At 39.9% G+C, this 20,820-nt stretch overlaps 1 protein-coding gene across 2 annotated transcripts in view; it reads left to right on the top strand.

Annotated features, from left to right (window-relative positions):
• Nucleotides 1–7,932: 7,932 nt before the first annotated feature.
• Ocrl (OCRL inositol polyphosphate-5-phosphatase) overlaps nucleotides 7,933–20,820 on the top strand; it is a 52,628-nt gene continuing 39,740 nt past the window's right edge. For both annotated transcript variants that reach the window (XM_042682427.1, XM_042682428.1), the window contains exons 1-3: nucleotides 7,933–8,044; nucleotides 11,612–11,691; nucleotides 13,329–13,367. In XM_042682427.1, coding sequence (XP_042538361.1) covers nucleotides 7,983–8,044; nucleotides 11,612–11,691; nucleotides 13,329–13,367 — 181 coding nt within the window. In that variant the 5' untranslated portion in view covers nucleotides 7,933–7,982. The remainder of the gene's footprint in view (nucleotides 8,045–11,611; nucleotides 11,692–13,328; nucleotides 13,368–20,820) is intronic.

Consider the following 20,820-nt stretch of genomic DNA (forward strand, 5'->3'; position numbering starts at 1 on the left):
GAATTTTTTTCTGAGCCAGTAATGGGACTTGAACTCAGGGCCTTAGCCCTGTCCCTCAGCTTTTTCACTCAAGGGTGGCACTTTGTCACATGTCCTACAGCTCTGTTTCTGGCTTTTTGCTGGTTAATGGGAGATGACAGTTTTTCTGACTTGTCTGCCTGGGCTGAGTTTGAACCATATTACTCAGATCTCACAGTCTCCTGAGATGCGAGCATTAGGAGTGAGCCATTGGCAGCCAGCCATAACATGTCTTGATCAGCAAAGACTCTTCTCAGATCTTCATAAATCATCACACTGTATCCATCACAGTGCTGATTAAACATTGCTAGACCCTGCAGCATTTATAGACAGAAATTGCTCTGAGGACCTGATGTTTGGAATTCTTCAATTCAGTGCTTTAAAAACATTACATTAATCATTTTTTATGTTTTGTTTCTAAATGATGATATCTCTAATCTCATCATTTTACTTTGCACATGTGAATAATTTTTATTCCCAATAAGTGAGAAAGCAAATTGAATTTAGCTCTAACTCTGGGTTTCCAAACTACTTGAGAAATTTTTATGTGCTACCTAAGTATTTTGATCAGCTTAAGGGTCTGATGAGTATCATCTTGAGAATTTGTAGACTTTTTATCATTTATGCTCTAAATTTGAACACCAGTATCTATCTGATTCTTTGGGGATGTATATTAAGCATCTTATGGCCATTTTTATAATTTAATGCTGTATGAAGGTCAAAAGCAAGTGTTGAGTGATCAACTGAGTACCCATCAGGCTGCCACTAACCACTGCACATGTTCAATGCCAAGAGGAACGATGAACAGAGCATAAAGTTTGTAATAAATGGTCTTATGGGATAACTCTGGGAAAATGGAAAAAATATATTCGTGGGCTGGGGATGTTGTTCAGGGATAGAATGCCAGACTAGCATGCACAAGTCCCTGGGTTGTTTTGTAAGTCCCAGCACACGCACATGCACGTGTGCGCGCACGCACGCACGCACGCACGCATGCACGTGTGCGCGCGCGCACACACACACACACACACACACACACACACACACACACACACACACACACACAAACATATTCAAGACAGATCTTTGGAACCTAAAAGACCAGGATGACTCTATTATAGTCTTTCAGTTCAGCATTTCTAGTTTGTGAAAAAAGGAGGCTGACAGATCTTGGATTCACTAAATAGGAAGAAGAGTCTCATCAAGGATCTAAGAGTGAAGAGTAGAAATAAAGCAGCCAGGACTGGGTGCCAGTGGCCCACCCCTGTAATCAGATCTGAGGATTGGAGTTCAAAGCCAGCCCAGGCAGAAAAGTCCATGACACTCATCTCCAAAAAACTACTGAGAAAAAGAGGGAAGTGGTACTGTGACTCAAGTGGTAGAGCACTAGCCTGGAGCACAAAGAGGCTCAGGGACAGTACCTAGACCCTGAGTTCAAATCCCAGGATTGGCAGTAAAAGAAAAAGAAAGTAGCCAGTGTAGGAATACAGCAGGAAATGAGAACTGAAAGCATCTTAAGGAGACTACTCCTGTCTGTTAGGCCTGTCACTAATTTACCAGAATATGTAATATGCTATGGTTCTTAAGTAATGAGCATTTCTCATTGCAATTTTTTTCTAGTCCTGAAGCTTGAACTCTGGACCTAGCCACTGTCCCTGGGCTCTTTTGCTCAAGGCTAGCACTCTACTACTTGAGCCACAGCATTACTTTCAGCTTTTGCTGTGATTTAATTGGAGTTAAAAGTCTCACAACCTTTCCTGCCCAGGCTGGCTTTGAACTGTAATCCTCAGATCTCAGTCTCCTGAGTAGCTAGGGTTACAGGTATAAGCAACCAGCACCTGGCTTCACTGCAAAGATATTTTTTTAGCTAGACTCTGGTGGCTCACACATGTAGTCCTCACTAAAGTGGAGCTATGGCTCAAGTGGTAGAGTACTAGCCTTGAATGAAAAAACTAAGGAACAGCTTCCAGTCCCTGAGTTCAAAAAAAGAAAAAGAAAAGAAAAAATATGTAATTAAAATAGAAATGTATAACTCAAAATACAACACCAAAATGTAAAACAGGATTATGAAAATAAAAACAGCGCTTTCTTCTTTATGCTGTTTTGCATGGAAAGCAATGTCAGTGTTGGATTTGTTTACTTTTCAACTAGTGGTAATTTTAAAAATCGATGAATCATTTATGCCTCTACTCAGCCTACCTTCCAGCAGCCTCTAAGGGCTGACTCACCTATGTGAAATCTTCTTCCCAGCATCATCTGTGTCAGGCGAGCTTGGTTTTGTCTTTGCAGGCCCAAAGTGCTCTCACTCGTGTAGGCTTCAGCCTGCATCATATTAAATGTATTAAAATGCATCCACATTTTGCATTAAACTTTTATGTTTTGTTATAAATTTTTGAAAGGGATTTGGTAATTTTGCTTTGGAAATTATTCGTCTGTGCATTACTAATTGCATTTATAGTAGCTATGATTTCTCTATAGTAACTATGCAGTTTGGGGAAGTGAAAAGATTCAGCCTAAAATCTATTTGTAAATATCATGAGCTTTAGGGTTGGAGGTATACACAGTGCTTGGTTAGTGTGAGAGAACCAAATAAATCACAGGAAAAACACCAGAGTACCACCAACAATAAACTCATAAAGAATGGGGCTGGAAATAAATTAAACAATAAATAAACTTGGTAAAATATCCTGTTTTCTATCCATTTAATTAAATTTGTTTTATTATTAATTTTTGACTTTTTTTGGCAGTACTGGGGTTTGAACACAGGGCCTATACTTGCTAGGCAGGTGCTCTACCACTTGAGCCATGCCACCAGCCAGAATTGTTATCTTTGAATTTCCCATTTTCTGTTAATATTTGACTGCCTTGAGAGGGTAAAGATTTATTTATTTATTTATTTTGTTTCTGTGCTGGGGATCAAAGTCATGGCCTCCTGCATGCTAGCCATGTACCTAACCACTGAGCTATGTCCATTGCCCAAGATGGAAAATACTGAAATTCTTGATATTTGATGATAGTTGTCTCATGGATCAAATACAGGTACTCCACTTACGGGGAGGGTCGTAAATGTTAGGAAACTGAGTCATGAAGGGATTAGAATATAGAAAGAGCAGAAAACGACCTCAACTGACCAAATAAACTTTAATGGAAAATTGAAGAAAGAGCCAAGGTGACCTGAGGAGAGTAAGGAGACGTGAGGCATGGTGTAATGGCTGCAGGGGTGGAGGGGCTTAAGTAGGGGTAAGGGGTGAGGAGTGAGTTGTAGAGTCCCTACTAGCTAGCTCCTGGTTTCAAAGAGTCTCCAGAGTTCATGGCCCTGGCAGCTTACTGTTTGAGCAAGCCTCCTGTCCCATCTCTCTGGCGCCAATCACCTGTGATGGTGGGGGAATGGTCATTTGTATTTAGATTAAGATTCTGGGCTGGAGAATTTCAGGAAGATCCCCTGGGGGAAGGGTAGTCAGTGGACCTAGCCCTTGGGAGCAATATTGACTTATGAGAACAAAGCAGATTCCCATCAGTGAAGGTGATGTGATGCATTGTTACTTGAAGGTAAAGATTCACCTATTTACATTTTATTCAATGACCATTTAATTCTTTGCACCACATGTTAAATGTAATTATCATTTCTTTTGTGAGAGACCTCAGTGTACTGTAACCTCACCTCAATATGTTTTAATTTCTACTACACAATCTCTTGTGTTTCACTCAAAAAAAGGCCAGGCACTGTTTTAGGTGCTGGGGATACCTTAGGCTTGGAGGAAGAAGTAAGTAACTTTTTCTCTGATGCTGATTCTTCCATCTCCTTGGAACCTTATGCTTCCCTACTGAGGGAATTTGCTGGCTACCTTTCAGTCTCTCTGTTCTAGCATCTTAAAAGGCCCTCTTTTGTTACTTCTTCCTCTTTGCCTTAAAGTGGCTTCTGGCTTTGACCCTTCTTATTAATTTAATTAAAATCGTCTTATGCTCCTTTTTATTTCCAAATGTCTTCAATGTGTGGTTGCTTGTCTCTGATTTCTCACAACACAGTCCTCTCCTCCATTCTCTAATCTGCTTATTGAAACTACATATATTTAGTAGGGCCACAGGAACATCATGATAAATCCAAAGACATTTTCTTCACCTTTATTGTTCTTGGTCTATTATTAGTATTTTATACTGCTGGCCCTCCCCTACAGCTTCCTTCTTTATTTTTCAACTTAATTGATTGCAAATGATTCCTAATGCAGAAAATCACATGAAATAACAACCCAAATACATATCCCAATCTTGATATATCAACTTTCAAGCTATGTTTGAGGAAATAACAATTACAGATATCCTTGATATTCTCTGTATATTCTTCCTCAGTCTCTGTCTATTCCCCTCTTAAATTTAGTCATCATGCCCTATCATGTTTTACATCTGTCACTATAAATCTATGTAACTATGAGCCACAAACAATATTTTCAGACTTTTCAATATTTTCAGTATTTTTCAATATTTTCAGTTTTTCAGTATTTTATGCTACATTTTCTTCAACTTGCTTTTCCTTAACATTACTTTTGAGATTTAATTCTATTATTTATAGCTCAAGTTCATTCATTTTAATTTCAAAATAATATTTAACTTCATGAATACCATGACTTATCCATTCACCTGCCAACAGGCATTTGTTTTGCTTCCATTTTTTGAGATTACAAATAGGGCAACAATGAAAATGGTTTGTCTCTTTGTGGACAAAGATGAGTTTTGCCAGGGTACATACCTAGAAATGGAATTTCTGAGTTGAAGGATTCATTCCTGACTAGTGATTGCCAAATTACTCTACTAACTTTCTTTTTAGATGTGGATGAGAGTTTAATCTTCTATGCACCCTAAACATATGTTATTTGATTTTAAAATTGTTGCAAAATAAATGCTTATAATTTCTCATGTTTTATTTTTAAATTTCCCTGACCAATAATAAAGCGAGACTTACTTTTATGTCTTTATTGCCTGTTTAGGTCTCCTTGATAATGAATGCTTATTCCTATATTTTGTGAAATTTTCCAAATTTTTCAGGGGAGGGGGTGTTGCTGGGGATCAATCTTAGGGCTTTGTATGGTCTAGAAAAGTACTATGCTATTCAGCTACAGCCCTAATCTTTACGGGGTTGTTTTTTGTTGTTCTTAGTATTTGTTAGTGTTGGTTTGTATTTGAGACAGCATCTCTCTAATCTATCCCATGCTAGCTACAGATTTCCAAATCCTCCTGCTTCTGCCCCTGAATGCTCCACTTCTGGCTTTTTGGTGGTTAATTGGAGATGAGTATCATGGACTTTTCTGCCTTGGCTGTCTTCAAACAATGATCTGATCTCAGCCTCTTTAGTAGCTAGGATTACATATATGAGCCCTTGGTTCCTGGCTGATTTTTAATTTTAAATAAAACGGGATAGGAAAGCCTCACTAAATAAGTGACCTTTGAGCGACGACCTAAAAGACCTGAAAGTAAATGTAGTGGAAACAATCATAAGGCAAGATAGTGTCTGTCAAGTCCTGGGTAAATCAAGGAGCCAGTAAGACAAAGAGCAGGTTGCAAAGAGTGACAGGAAAGAATAAGTCAGAAGGCCAAAAAATTATAAATTAGAGAACTCTATAAATTATATTTCATTGAAAATTATCTTCTCCCAAACTGGAGAAGCCCCAGTTTGGAGCTTGACTTTCTTTGGCCATACTGGGCTTTGAAATCGGGGTCTTGTGCTTGCTATGCAGGTGCTCTACATTGAGCTAAGCCTCCAGCCTCTTTTTGTGCTGGTTATTTGCTTTATGCCCATACTGATCTTGGCTGTGATCCTCATATTGTGCTTCATTGTTTTACTGGGGATGACAGGCACTCCCAGCCATTGGTTGAAATGGAGTCCTGAAAACTTTTTTTTTGGGGGGGGGGGTTCAGTCGTGGGGCCTGAACTCTGTGCCTGGGCACTGTCCCTCAGCTCTTCAGCTCAAGGCTAGCACTATACCACTTGAGCCACAGCGCCACTTCCGGCTTTTTTTTTCTGCTTATGTGGTGCTGAGGAATCGAACCCAGTGCCTCATGCATGCAAGGCCAAGCGCTCTACCACTAAGCCACCTTCCCAGCCCCAGAGTCCTGAAAACTTTTATGTCCAGATAGTCTTCAAACCTCTAGTCCTCCAATTTCTGCCTCCCAATTAGCTAGTGTTACAAGCTTGAGTCACTGAACCCAATAAATACATACATTTTGAAAATCAATGCAAATAAATATATCACATTTCCTATTTTAAGATTATCAAAATATTCTATTTTCTCCTTTTCAGTGCTGAGGATAACAGCTAAGCATGTGCTCTGTGACTAAGCTATGCCCTCAGGCCTCTGTTCTCCCCCTTTTTTTTTTTCTGAAAGCTGTGAATTTTCACTTTTCATAATTAAATCTTCGGTCTACCTGGAATTGATTTTTCCATGTATGCTGTGATGTAGATTTCTAATTTTATAATTTTCCATGTGGAAAAATCAATGTCCCCAGTATGATTTGGTGAGTAATGTATTCTTTCTTCACTGGTTTGAAATGTTACATACACTGACTATCAATTTTCCATAGATGTGTGGGTCTGTTTTGAGACTCTATATTCTGTTCCATTGGCCTGTGTCCAAATTACAGTGTTAAATTACTGCAGGATTAAAGTCTGTCTTAGTAGGTAGTTTACATTCTGGAGCACATGAATAACACAGTTGAAACATTATTTGGGGGCTTGGGAATATTTTGTGGCTGCTACCAGAGTGAAAAATGATAGGGAGATTAAAGCAGAAGGATATAGTTGTGGGAAAATACGGTAATCCAGATAGGATATCGGAAGGACTTATTATATTGAGGTGACAGAGCAAAAGAAATTGGAAAAAAAAGAGTCAAAGAAAATTTTCCAAGGTTTGTTGGTTGGTTGGATGCAGAAATTAAGTCCGGGGAGAAAACATGTGGGTTTGAGGCTTTAAGGCTGGGTGACTGAGATGATGATGTAGACGCAATGTTACTCGTTAATAATGGCTTCTATTAGGTAAGACTTGACTATCTCGGGTTTGAATAGAGAGGGGCTATGCATTTGGGATTTGCCTGCTTGGATGTAACATGGACGCGATGAAAAGGCTAAGCAAAGACCTGAGCTTTGGGTGCTTTTCTGATTAGAGGATAGAAGAAAGGAGAGAAGAACATCTGGCGGGTAAGATAACCAACACACTGTAGCCGTAGTAAGGAGGGTTTTTTTTTTTTTTTTGATTGAATGAAGTGATTCCTATTGGTCCAACACATTTGAGTCCTCTCATAGGTATGGTTGTGGTTTGTTTTTTGGTGCTAACTTTCATAGTACAAACAGGTAGTATTTAAATGGGGTTTTGGTTGGAGTTGGTAGAGACAGCGCTAAGTCGTTGTAGTTCCCTAGTTTGGTCGTAGGGGGCGGACTCTGCGGCGGCCTGGAAAACCGGTGGGGGCGAGAGGAGCCGCTCTCTCTCTCGGGTCGGGATCTTGTCTCCCCGCTCCCTGGTTCCTAACGTTAGGCGCGGAGCCTGTTCTCTCCGCGTACCCCCGGGCGGGTGGGTGTCAGAAGGTGGGAGGCAGAGCCGTTGAATTGGACCTCATTCTTCAGCCTTGCTGAGCCTGGAGGCCGCCGGGATGGAGGCACTGCTCCCGGCTGGAGCTCAGCCCCTAACTGTATCCGCCTGAGATAAGGGGGAGGGGAGGCCGCGTAGGGCAGGGGCTTGCGGCGGGGCGGGGAGCTGGGGGACTGCAGAATCATGCATGCCGGGGGGCACCGCGAGAGTCAGCCATTGAATACCGCGGAGGAAGAGGCCGGCATGGGAGGCGATACTTGGAGAGACTGGGGAGGACAGCGTGGGGAGGGCAGGAGACTCCCTACGCTGGGCACCGCGTCGCCCAGCCCCAGCCGCACTTCCAAAAAGGAGACCCTTGACTGGCGCCCACATACTATCGAGGGTTTGGAGATGAGAGGTCCTCTCCGGGAGCCCTGTTCCCTCACCCTAGCCCAAAGGAACGGACAATACGAGTAAGTAACTACCTGATTCCCACGGAGGAGCGGAGCCTGCCATTACTTCCCAAGCCCAAACCGCTCTGAGCCACCACTGTCCTCTCACTGAGGCCATGTGGGCAACAGGTTCATTCCCAGGTGTGAAGTGCTAGTACCCTCCAATCACAGGGCACTCGGACCCCCCCCCCCCCCAACTTCCAGCACAGTACGTTGCTCCCGGCATTGTGGGTTTAGTGGAAGGACTCAATGGGCGGAGAATCAGGAAGCCTGGGTTTAGTTCCCGCACCCTGAAACTGACAATTGTTGCGTAACCTCGAGCAAGTCAATGAGGTTTGCTGGGCCTTCGTTTCCTCTTCAGTTAAATTAAAATTAACTGCCATAATTTACATCTTTTGGAGTTATAGAGAGTAATAAATGTAAACGTGGCCCCCCCCCCCAAGAAAAACTGCTGAGGAAATTCTTCATTGTTAATGTTACAGACTTTCCTTAACCCCATTCAGCTGGACTCCCCCTCTCCATTTTACTTGCTGGAAGGCAAGGCCATAAATTCAAGAAAGTGCGGGTGGAGGCTAGTAACTCAGTCACTTGATTGTTGGAAGAAAAGCTAATGACATGGATAGAAATATAAATGACCACTGGCATTTTATCAGTATGTGTCACGACTGCTTCCTTGGATACAGGAGCTCAGTAAGAAACTGTTGATTGATTCAGCAAAAGATTACTTTGATAAGTTATCACCATGGTCCCTAACCTTGCTGCCTTGCCACTGATGCCTCATCTTAAAAGTATCCATAGTAACCATTACATGTCTTAGGCACCTCTGTGTCCAAACCCTTTCCCTTGATTTCCCTGATTTTTTTTTTTTTTGGTCGGTCGTGGGGCTTGAACTCTGGGCTTGGATGCTATCCCTGTGCTCTTCAGCTGAAGGCCAGCGCTCTACCACTTGAGCCACGGCACCACTTCCGGTTTTCTAGTGGTTTATTGGAGATAAGAGTTTCACCGACTTTCATGCCCAGGCTGGCTTTGAAACGTGATCCTCAGATCTCAGCCTCCTGAATAGCTAGGATTACAAGAGTGAACCACCAGCACCCGGCTTCACTGATTTCTTGAAGTCAGTTTTTTTCCCCATTTGAAAAGTTGCTGAGCACTTAAATCCTACCATCTCTTAACATTAGATTCTACCTAAAAGTAGGTGTTTTATTACTCCCTATTTAAAAAAATCTATTTCAACTCACTTACATAGAAGAAATTATCACTATCATAGCCTTAGTTTCCTCTATAGACTATAGACACCATAACTCAGTGTCAACTGATTCTGTGAAGTAGCTCTTTCCTACGTTCTGCTTGTCAGTTCTGTTGATAGGAGAAATTCATATGGTTTTCCCTGGATTTCATAAAACCCAGGAAGACCAGTTTTAATAATAAAACTAGATTTGGCCAGGTTCATGCTTACAAGTCCTCTCTGGAAGCAGAGATCAGGATGATTGTGGTTCAAGATAAGCCTGCACAAACAGGTCAAAAGACCTCATCTCAAGAGAAGAAGCTGTGAGGGTGGTGCACCCTGTTACTACAGCTACAAGGGAAGCATCAATAAGTTTTTACCCAGGCCCTATTCAAAAAACTGTGACAACAAAATGGCTACTGGTGTGGCTCAAGTGATAGAGCACGTGCCTAAAATGTACAACAGCCTGAGTTCAAACCCTATACTGCCCCCTGAAACCCCAAAGCAACCAAATTCAAAAGAACAGTGATTTGAAAACTCCAAAGGTTAGAATGGTTGGAGAGCTGGGACCCTTGTATCTTGGTTTTCTTCTGTAAAAACAAAGTTAGGACAATTGAATTAAATCGCCACATTGGGCTGGGCACCAGTACCTCACAACTGTAAACCTTGGCTACACAGGAAGCAGAGATCTGAGGATCAAGGTTTGAAGCCAGCCCCTGCAGGAAAGGCCATGAGACTCTCATCTCTGCTTGACCACCAAAAAGTCAGAAGTAGCACTGTGGCTCAAGTGGTAGAGCACTAGCCTTGAGCAAAAGAAGCTTAGGGACAATGCCCAGGCCCAGAGTACAAGCCCAGGACCAGTAAAAAGAATTGCTACATTGCTCAAATGACCACACCTCTACTCAGGTAATGAGAGTGAGCAGCTGGCCAAGTGATAAATGCCTCATCCTATCTGGATTTTGTTTCTTAGCCTTCCTGTTTGGCTACTATGTTTTTTTCAAGCCCCATACTGGGGCTTGAATTCAAGGCCTGGGGTTCTCACTTGCCTTTTTTGCTCAAGGATAGGACTTTAGCACTTGAACCACACCTCCACTTCTGGCCTTTAGGTGGTTAATTACCTATAAGAGTCTCACAGACTTCCCTGCCTGGGCTGGCTCTGAACCATGATCCTCAGATCTCAGCCTCCTGAATGGCTAGGAATACAGGCGTGAGCCACCTGTGCCTACCTAGGTAGTTGAAATTTAGAATGTCGTTACCCAGTCACTTATACCTTAGTTCTAAGCTGTTAAGGACAAGTAATTAAAATTTAATATTTTAGGAGTGCATATTGGTTTAGAATCCTTGCATTTTATACCAGGGAGCTAAGTTCACTCATATTTGTATAGAAATGCCAGCATGAAGTTGGAAACCAGAGTATAAACACAAGAGATATGAAGGCAATCTGATTACAAAATTTCTTCTTATATATACATATATATATATATATAAAACTTCTTATATAAATATATAACTGGAGTTATTTTCATTGGTCCAACTGTCTAGTCACCCACTTTTTATTCTACCATGAACTTCCATACTTATTTGAAGAAATAGAACCATTCTTTGGTGAAATCAATAAGAATTTAATTGGAAAACCAATTACTTTTCTTCTTAATAAACACATCAGTGGACACCAGTGGCTCATGTTTGTAGATACTCAGGAGGCTGAGCTCTGAAGATAAGATCACAATTCAAAGCCAGCCTGAACAGGGAAGTCTTTGAAACTTGTCTCCAATTAAGCACCAAAAAATGCCAGAAGTGGAGATGTGGCTAAAATGGTAGAGCACTATCCTTGAGCAAAAAAGTTCATGGACTTTGCCAAGGCCCTGAGTACAAGTCCCAGGACTTGAACACACACACACACACACACACTTGAACACACACACACACACACACACACACACTTGAACACACACACACACACACACACACACAAGTGCCAGGTTCTGTACTACAATGAAAAGATAACCATAGTCCCTCTTGTAATGGAGTTTACAGCTAGCTGTTACTTCTGAACTCTGATGTATATGCTATGGAGGTATTATAATCTGTAATGCATGCTCTTAAATTTGCATGTTTTTGGACTTAGATTATGTTCTTTATGGAATATTGGACTGTGAGTATGAGATATTTGATCATAAAGAACATCCTTTTAGCCATTGAACAGTATCTAGTCATAATGCTCAGATCTAGGGAATTAAATACAAGTCTAATAAATGTATACTAGGTTAGGGTTAGGGCTAGATTTGCATGGCAAATTGTTTTGTTATTAAAGTTTTGGAATTCTCAGTAGCTATTCATTGATAAATTTTTCTATTTCCTAGGTTAATAATCCAGTCTCAGGACAAGGAACAGCACATTCAAGATACCATTCCTATAAATAGCCACTTCAGATGTGTTCAAGGTGCTAGCTTTAATTTTATTTTTCCATGGTCATTATTGCATTATGTACTGCCATACATATTAAAATTTATCACTGCATGCAAAATAATATATGTTACTTTCTGCATACCAAGTTAATATTACTGATCTAGCACTAAGAATGTGGCAGGTGTTTTGTCTGAGGGAGTGATGACATTGACAGGTAGTTCCTTCTCTAGTATTTTATTTTGTTTTGCTTTTTTGCCAGTCCTGGTGTTTGAACTCAGGGCCTGGCCACTGTCCCTGAGCTGCTTTTGCTCAAGGCTAGCACTTTATCACTGGAGCCACAGTGCCATTTCTCGCTTTTTCTGTTTATGTGGTACTGAGGAATTGAACTTGTGATTTTATGCCTGCTAGACAAGCACTCTACCACTAAGCCACATTCCCAACCCTCTAGCTGTTTTAGTGCACATATAACAATTCATTATATGCTATAGTCACCTTGTTGTGCTGTGGAACATTCTTACTCATTCCTCCTATCTTCCCCCTCCCACTGCCTCTACTATCTCCTACTAAAATATTTCACACTGCATTTGTATGAACTCAACTTTGGTAGCTTTCACATAGTATTGAGAACACAATATTTTTTTCTTAATGACCTCCAGTTCCATGCATGTTGTCACAAATGGAGGGATTTTATTCTTTTATAGCTGAATAATTGTATATATAAACTACACTATTTTGTTTTTCATTTGTTTTATTTTTGTTTTGCTGTACTGGGGTTTAAAATCAGGGCCTGTATTTGCTAATCAGGTACTCTACTACTTGAGCCATGTTTCCAGTGTTTTAGTTATGTTGAGACCTCATGTTTTTCCTCAGATCACTTCCTAACTAGTTGAGATTACATATGTGCATCACCATACCTGTTTAATTATTGAATTGGAACCTCACTTTTTGCCCAGGCTGGCCTTAAATCAAGGTCCTCTCCATCTCAGCCCCCAAGTAACTAGACTGACAGTCCTACACTACATTTTCTTTATCTCTCCTACAGACAGCCCAGTTGATTCTACATCTTAGCACCTATGAATAATGTAATAATAGTTCTGAAGGTACAGGTGTGCTAAGCCTTGGGTCCACAGGTGTTCATTGAAGCTGGAAAGAAGAAAACTTGAGGCACATTCTGCTATTCTGCTATAATAATAAACCAAGAGCAGAGGTAACAGGGTCATTGAAATGAATTTTTATAGTCTAGATTTGAGTTGAGAAAATAATTCACCTCTGGGCTGTCAGAGGCAAAAATACATGGAAAGGACACAGATTATATTAAATCATATTAAATCAGCATATGAGAATCCAGGAAATTAAACTTGTGTTAATTGAATTAGCATGTTGTATTGTATCCTACTATTATTTTATCATTCCTTGATTTGCTTTGAGGAACTACATTAGCTACTTGATCTTTTCCTTTATTTGAATTACTCAGAGTCTTCAGAACCTGCTCTTAAAAATCCTTGATAAATGTACTAAACAAAAAAAAAAATCAAAGGATATTTGTTATGTGTTCTAAGATATAGAAGTAGTGGCTGAGAAGCAGTTTTTCAGTTAGGTAGGTACTTTTATTGGTGTAATAAATGATTTTATCTTCCCTGATCCTGTTTTCTTTCCTCTCTCCCACTTCAGAAGCAGAAGAAACTCTTTTAATTGACATTGCTTCGAACAGTGAGTACCTTAATGAATGGGGTTGGTTTTCATTCAAGAAATACTTACTTAAATATATATTGTCATTAAGACATCTTTTGGGGGCTGGGAAGGTAGCTCAATAGTAGATTGCTTGCCTTGCATGCATGAGGCCCTGGGTTTGATTCCTCTGTACCACATAAGCAGAAAAAGCTGGAATTGGTGCTGTGCCTTAAGTGGTAGAGCACTAGCCTTGAGCTGAAGAGCTAAGGGACAGTGTCCAGGCCCAAAGTTCAGGCCCCACGATTGACAAAAAAAGACATCTTTTGGGGTACATCTTATGTGTTAACTTCTTACTCTGTGGACTCCATGTTCTTAAGGCAGCCGTACAAACTAGCATTATCTCTCAAAAGTATTTAGGCTGAGCCTTAGGAAAAGCAGGTGGCTGATAAGAATCTTTACAAAAATGGAAAATACGATCTACTGAACAATTTTGAGCTACCATAGAACTGATGGTGGGAAGGGTAGGAAATTGCTTAAAGCATTTAAGGATTATGGATGGTTTGTTCATGTGTGGGTGTGTGAGTGTGTATGCATGCTTGAACTCAGGGCTTGGGTACTATTCCTGAGCTTTTTTGCTCAAGACTCTCTTGCTCTACCATTTGAGCCGCAACTCCATATCTGGCTTTTTGGTGCTTAATTGTAGATAAAAGTCTCACAGACTTTCCTGCCCAGGCTGGCTTGGAACTGTGATCCTCAGATCTCAACCTCCTTAGTAATCTAGGATTGCAGCTGTGACCTATCAGTGCCCAGCTTGTTCTTACTTTTTAAAAATTATTTTAAGGTTTTTTTCCACCTTTTTATGCTTTCATGTTGTCATCATATTTTACTTATTTGTGTTTTGTTTTGTTTTTGTGTTCTGAGGCTTGAACTCAGGGCCTGGGTACTATCTGTGAGCTTTTTGCATTCAAGGCTAGTGTTCTACCACTTGAGCTGCAACTCTGCATTTAGCTTTTTGGTGCTTAATTGTACATAAAAGTCTCACAGACTTTTCTGCCCTGGCTTGCTTCAAACTACAATCCTCAGATCTTAGCCCCCTGAGTAGCTAGGATTACAGGTGTGAGCCACAGGCACCTGGCTCACTTGTTTTTCATATTATTTTTGATTATATTTTTTATCATCTTTAAGTAGTTGTACAAAGGAGTCAGCACTCAACAAATCAGTTTACAAATACAATGCATCTTGATTGATGCTACTCCTTTCATTTTTCTCCCCCTTCCATATTAAGTTAGCAGGCAGCAGAGTCCTTTGAATTGCTTGTCCAGGCATTTTTTTTCTTTCTTAAAATAATTTTGATTTCTTAAAGCCACATCATCTCAAGCTATCCATTTATTAGAGGGAACATGGTGTTCTCTTCCCACTGTTTCATTTCTCTGGTTTACATCTGTTTGAAGCAAATCACAATTGACTTTCTGTGCAAGCTAGTCCTTATTTATCATCCAATTGCAATGTCATGGAGAAGAAAAGATGGGTACTTGACTCCTTCCATGACTACTGGGTGGTTGCTATGGAGAAGTATATCTGACCATATAAATCTAAATCAAATGGGTTGCCTTATCTTTTACTCTGCTAGAGACACAGGTTATTCATAACTTTCTTTAGACACAGCTCTTGCCCATGGAACTATTAGTTTATACTGAATAGCTTATGTAAGCCTTTTCTAGTTTGGGATTTATTATTCTTTTGCTTTGTTTTAGTTGCTACTGCTGCTATTTTATTATTGTTGTTGTTCTTTGTTTGGGGGATTTTTTTGGTAGAGGTAATTTCTTCCTAAATAGCCTGGGCTGGACTTGAACTCAGAGTCCTCCTACCTCACCCTCCCTGGTGGTAGGATTACAGGTTTGAATCATACTTGACTTAATCTTTTCTTTAATCATGGATTTTAGAAGTCTTAAGGACCCATCTTGACTACTAAATAAACCTAGCTGCTAGTTTCTGTTGCAAGTATCAAAGAAGAAAAACAAACCTCAGTATCAGTGTCTTACTGTGCTCAGACAAGGAAAGACAAAAACAACATTTAAAAAAGAAAGTTAGAACCAAGGTACTTCTGTAGTGACTGATAATGCTGCTGAAATAAGATACTGAAGTGTCTTGTTCTTGGTGCAGAAAGATATTTGATTCAAGCTAAGAAGTTAAACTGAGCGGATAACCACTGAATTTATATTAGTTATGTTGAAACCTCTCCTACATAGAAATTAATCATGTGTTGTGATGTAGAATCCAAGTTACTGGATCACAGGGGAAAATAATTAAGTGACCACTTATCACACGTTTATTTCCACCCATTTATAGAATACTTCATACATAAGCCCCTGAGTACAGAGTATTTTGCAAGAGGGGAACCCCAGGTTTTTCAGGCAGGCCAAATCTTAATGTAAATATATAGCTATTTCCTTCAAGTCTCATGTATATGTTTATATAATAGGTATCTATGTGTTTTATGTTTTTTGTTTATTTGTTGCTAAAGATTAAACACAGGACATTTTGTATACTAAGCATGTGCTATAACTCAGAACCCATATTCCTTTTTTTTTTTTGGTCGTGGGGCCTGAACTCTGGGTCTGGGCACTGTCCCTCAGCTTTCAGCTCAAGGCTAGCACTCTACCACCTGAGCCACAGCACCACTACTGGCTTTTTCTGCTTATGTGGTGCTGAGAATTGAACCCAGGGCCTCGTGCATGCAAAGCAAGCACTCTACCACTGAGCCACTTTCCCAGCCCCCATATTCCTTTATTTATAATTAAGTATATATATTGTGTGTACGTGTGTGTGGGGGGGTGGGGTATGGAGGAATTAGCTAGGTAGCGGTTGGCTCTGATTTTCAAGCTGATATGGGTTAATACTGCCTGGGGTATATTATAAAAACTATCAGTGGAGGCAGGCATGGTTGCACGGGCCTAAAATTTCAGTACTCAGGAAACTGAAGCAGGAGAAGTATGAGTGGAAGCCAGCCTAGGCTAGATTGTGAGACTATCTAAAAAAGAAGAAAAAGCTGGGTGCCAGTAGTTCATACTTGTAATCCTAGCTACTCAGGAGGCTGAGACATAAGGATCATGGTTCAAAGCCAACACAGGCAGGAAAGTCTATGAGATTGTTCTCTATAAGGAAATACCAAAATGCTAAAAATGAAGCTGTGATTCAAGTGTTGAGTGTTAGCCTTGAGCAAAAATGCTCAGGGACAGTGCCCAGGCCAGGAGGAAGATGAGAAGGAGGAGGAGGAGGAGGAGGAGGGATGAAGGAGGAACAGGGAGGAGGAAGAAAGCATTAAAACAAACTACTAGTGCCTGAGCTTCATCCCTAGGGATTCCGTTTTACTTGTCCTTTGGTAATTGTAATGAATCCACAGTTGAGACCTAAGAGGCTAACGGAATATTCAGATAAAATGGAGGATATAGGAATATTAGCTGATCACAGATGATTTCAGAAGGGAAAACAAGAGTAGACAGTTGGATTATGGGGTTTTCTTTTCTGTTTTCCAAGCATCTAATATTATTTTGTAAGTAGTCTCTGGAATCTTCTGGCCAGTTAAATAAGTCAGTTTTAAATTTTCTAAAATCTATCTAGAATTATAGGAGAGATACTATGTATTCTTGTTCTGAATTTCTGTCAGGTAGAAACTGCTGCTTTATCTGAGAAAGAGAGGACTTATAATGCATACTCTAAAAGAATTTTTCCTTATGTCTTCAAGGGTCCTCCTAATTGGCACTTTATTCATTATTCATGGTCCTTGTTTTTCTCCTTACATTGATACCCTCATTAAATTGCAGATCTCTGGTCCACATGGATACTTTCATCTCTTCTCTTTTGATCAGTAATTTTATATTTCTTTTTGAACTCATTCTATAGAAACAAAAGTTACAGAAGAATGAGAGCTAAAGGTTCAGAAGTAGGCTTCTACCATAAGAAACTAGAATATTTTAATTTCATTTTTCTCCTCTCTGTTATTTTCAAGAGTGGAAGAGTCTCAACAGTAATTTGTGAAATGCCTTCTGGCTGTAAATTTTGGTGTCATTAACAACAGTAGAGTGACCCACCACTCTTGGACTTTCTCCATACTAGCATTGAAAGTCTTGAGTTGTAGGAAGCCTCTCAGTACCAGTCAACCCTGAGACTATTGGTTGCTATAAAATATGGAAAGTGTTAGGTGGCCTATATGTGTAGCCTACTTCTTGCTCTATGGGAACTTACAGTTTCCAGAGTCATAGAACAGCAACACATGCTTATAGATTACCTGGATCACCATTTCCAAACAGTTGATTCAGGTAGTAACTAGAGAGCATCAAAAGAGGACCTATAATTCTAGCTACTCAGGAGGCTGAGATCTGAGGATCATGGTTCAAAGCCAGCCCAGGCAGAAAACTCAGACTTGTCTCTAATTAAGCATATAAAAGCCAGAAAAGGTGCTGTGGCTCAAGTAGTAGAGTGCTAGCCTTGAGCAAAAAAAGCTCAGGGACAGTGCCCAGACCCTGAGTTCAAGCCCCCACAACTGTACAAAAAGGAGAAATAGTGTGTTAGACTAAAGAATTGAAGCCCTTAGTAATTTTGCATTGAATTCTACTACTTTACAATAGGCTGTAATTAAACCAAACAACTCTTGGACATAAATCTCTATGTTTTTGTAAAATTGTGGAAGACATATTTTTTTTAATTTCTTTTTTTATTTTTTATTGTGAGAATACTGTACAGAAGAGTTAGAATTACATGGGCAAGATAACGAGTACATTCCTTATCAAGCATTGTTGCCTCCTGTTTGTTTCCCCTTCCAATCCCTTCCCATACTCCCTCCCTCCCCCCACCCGATCCTGCCCCCACCCCCCACCAAAATTGTAAAGTTTGTTTTTCGACATAATGACTAGTACATCTCATTATTGCAATGGGTCCACCTGTATCCCTAAACGATTTGTTTTTTCCCTTCCCCTCCACAAATTATACCGACATCAAACACAGTGAAAGCATGGGTTATACTGTGGGGGAGGGACATACAAAGCAACATAGAAATCATCTTATAAATATGTTAGAAACAATTGCATGAAAGGAAAAAAAAACAGAAAAAAACATTTCAATACTTATATTAGGGTTCATTCCCCTAACATCAGCTTATCTGACCTTTTCTGCTCGACTCAGACATATACTAGTTATTGCAAATAAGGGAAACCATGGGACCTATGTTTCTTTGGGCCTGGCTTACTTCACTTAATATAATTTTTTTCCAAGTCTTTCCATTTCCTAACAAATGGGGTAATGTCATTCTTTCTAATGGAGGCATAGAATTCCATTGTGTATATATACCACATTTTTTTATCCATTCATCTACTGAGGGGCATCTGGGTTGGTTCTATATCTTAGCTATGGTAAATAGTGCTGCAATAAACATAGTTGTGCGGGTAGCTTTAGTGTGGTCTTGTTTGTGATCATTTGGGTAAATGCCCAAAAGTGGGATTGCTGGGTCATAGGGGAGCTCTATGTGGAGTCTTTTGAGGAACCTCCATACTGCTTTCCAAAGTGGTTGAATAAGTTTACACTCCCACCAACAATGAAGTAAGGTTCCCTTCTGTCCACATCCCCTCCAGCATCTGTTGTTATTAGAGTTCTTGATTATAGCCATTCTAACTGGAGTGAGGTGGTATCTCATTGTTGTTTTGATTTGCATTTCTTTTATGGCTAGAGAGGTTGAGCATTTCTTCATGTGTCTATTGGCCATCCTTCTTTCCTCTTCAGAGAAGTTTCTCTTTAAATCTTTAGCCCACTTATTTATTGGGCAGTTGTTTCTTTGAAGATTTGTTGTAGGGGTATTTCATTTTTTGAGTTCCAGGTACATTTTAGATATGAGACCCTTGTCTGTTGTATGGCTAGTGAAGATCTTCTCCCAATCCGTGGGCTTTCTATTGATCTTGCTAGCTATGTCCTTTGCCATGCAGAAGCTCTGCAATTTCATGCAATCCCATTTGTCCAACCTTTCTTTGATTTGTTGTGTTTCTGGGTCTCTATTAAGAAAATTTTGTCCTGTGCCAAGGAGACCTAGGGTTTCTCCTATTCTATCCTGTAGTGTTTTCAGAGTGTCTGCTTTGACTCTGAGGTCTTTGATCCATTTGGAGTTGATTCTGGTGCAGGGTGATACATAAGGATCTAGCTTTAATTTTCTACAAGTAGTTAACCAATTTTGCCAGCACCATTTACTGAAGAGGCTGTCTTTCTTCCATTCTATTTTTTTAGCTCCATTATCGAAGATTAGATGGCTATAGGTCTGTAGGTTCATTACTGGGTTTTCAATTCTATTCCATTGGTCCTGGGGTCTGTTCTTGTGCCACTACCAAGCTGTTATGATTACTATGGCTTTGTAGTAGAGTTTGAAATTTGGTGTTAATATTCCTCCAGCACTGTTCTTTCTGTTGAGAATCGTTTTTGCTATTCAGAGTCTTTTATTGCTCCATATGAATTTTTGGATTGCCTCTTCTATTTCCTTGAAGAATGAGGTTGGAATATTGATAGGTATCGCATTGAATTTGTAGATAGCTTTGGGAAGTATTGCCATTTTAACGATGTTGATCCTTCCAATCCAGGAGCATGGGAGTTTTTGTCACTTTCTAAGTTCTGTTTTGATTTCCTTTTTCAGGTTTTTAAAGTTTTCATCATAGAGGTCCTTCACTTCTTTGGTTGTTAATTCCTAGGTATTTTATTTTTTGTGGGGCTATTACGAATGGAGTTGCTTTCCTGATTTCAGCCACACTTTTCTCATTGTTGGCATACAGAAAAGACATTGATTTTTGAGGGTTAATTTTATACCCTGCTACTTTGCCAAAGTTTTGAATCACCTTGAGTAATTTGGGAGCGGAGTACATGGGATTCTTTAAGTACAAGATCATGTCATCTGCAAAGAGGGAGAGTTTTACTTCTTCTTTCCCTATTTGGATCCCCTTTATGTTTGCATCTTGTCTTATTGCTGTGGCTAGGCATTCTAATACCACATTGAAGAGCAGTGGAGAGAGTGGGCATCCTTGTCTTGTTCCTGAGTTTAGAGGAAATGGCTTTAGTTTTTCACCATTGAGTATAATACTGACTGTAGGTTTGTCATATATGGCCTTTATTGTATTGAGGAAGGTTCCATGAATTCCTAATTTTTCCAGAACCTTCATCATAAAGGGGTGTTGGATCTTGTCAAATGCTTTTTCTGCATCTATTGAGATAACCATGTGGTTCTTATCCTTGCTCTTATTGGTGTGATGAATTGTGTTAATTGATTTGCGTATATTGAACCAGCTTTGCATCCCTGAAATGAATCCTGTTTGATCGTGGTGTATGATTTTTTGGATGAATTGTTGAAGTCGATTGGCCAAAATTTTGTTGAGAAGTTTTGCATCAGTGTTCATCAAAGAAATGGGTCTATATATAGTTCTCTTTCTTTGATGAGTCTCTGCCTGGTTTTGGGATGAAGGTT

This window comes from Dipodomys spectabilis, unplaced genomic scaffold (assembly GCF_019054845.1).
Source record: "Dipodomys spectabilis isolate Male_0828 unplaced genomic scaffold, ASM1905484v1 ptg000071l, whole genome shotgun sequence".
Lineage (NCBI taxonomy): Eukaryota > Metazoa > Chordata > Mammalia > Rodentia > Heteromyidae > Dipodomys > Dipodomys spectabilis.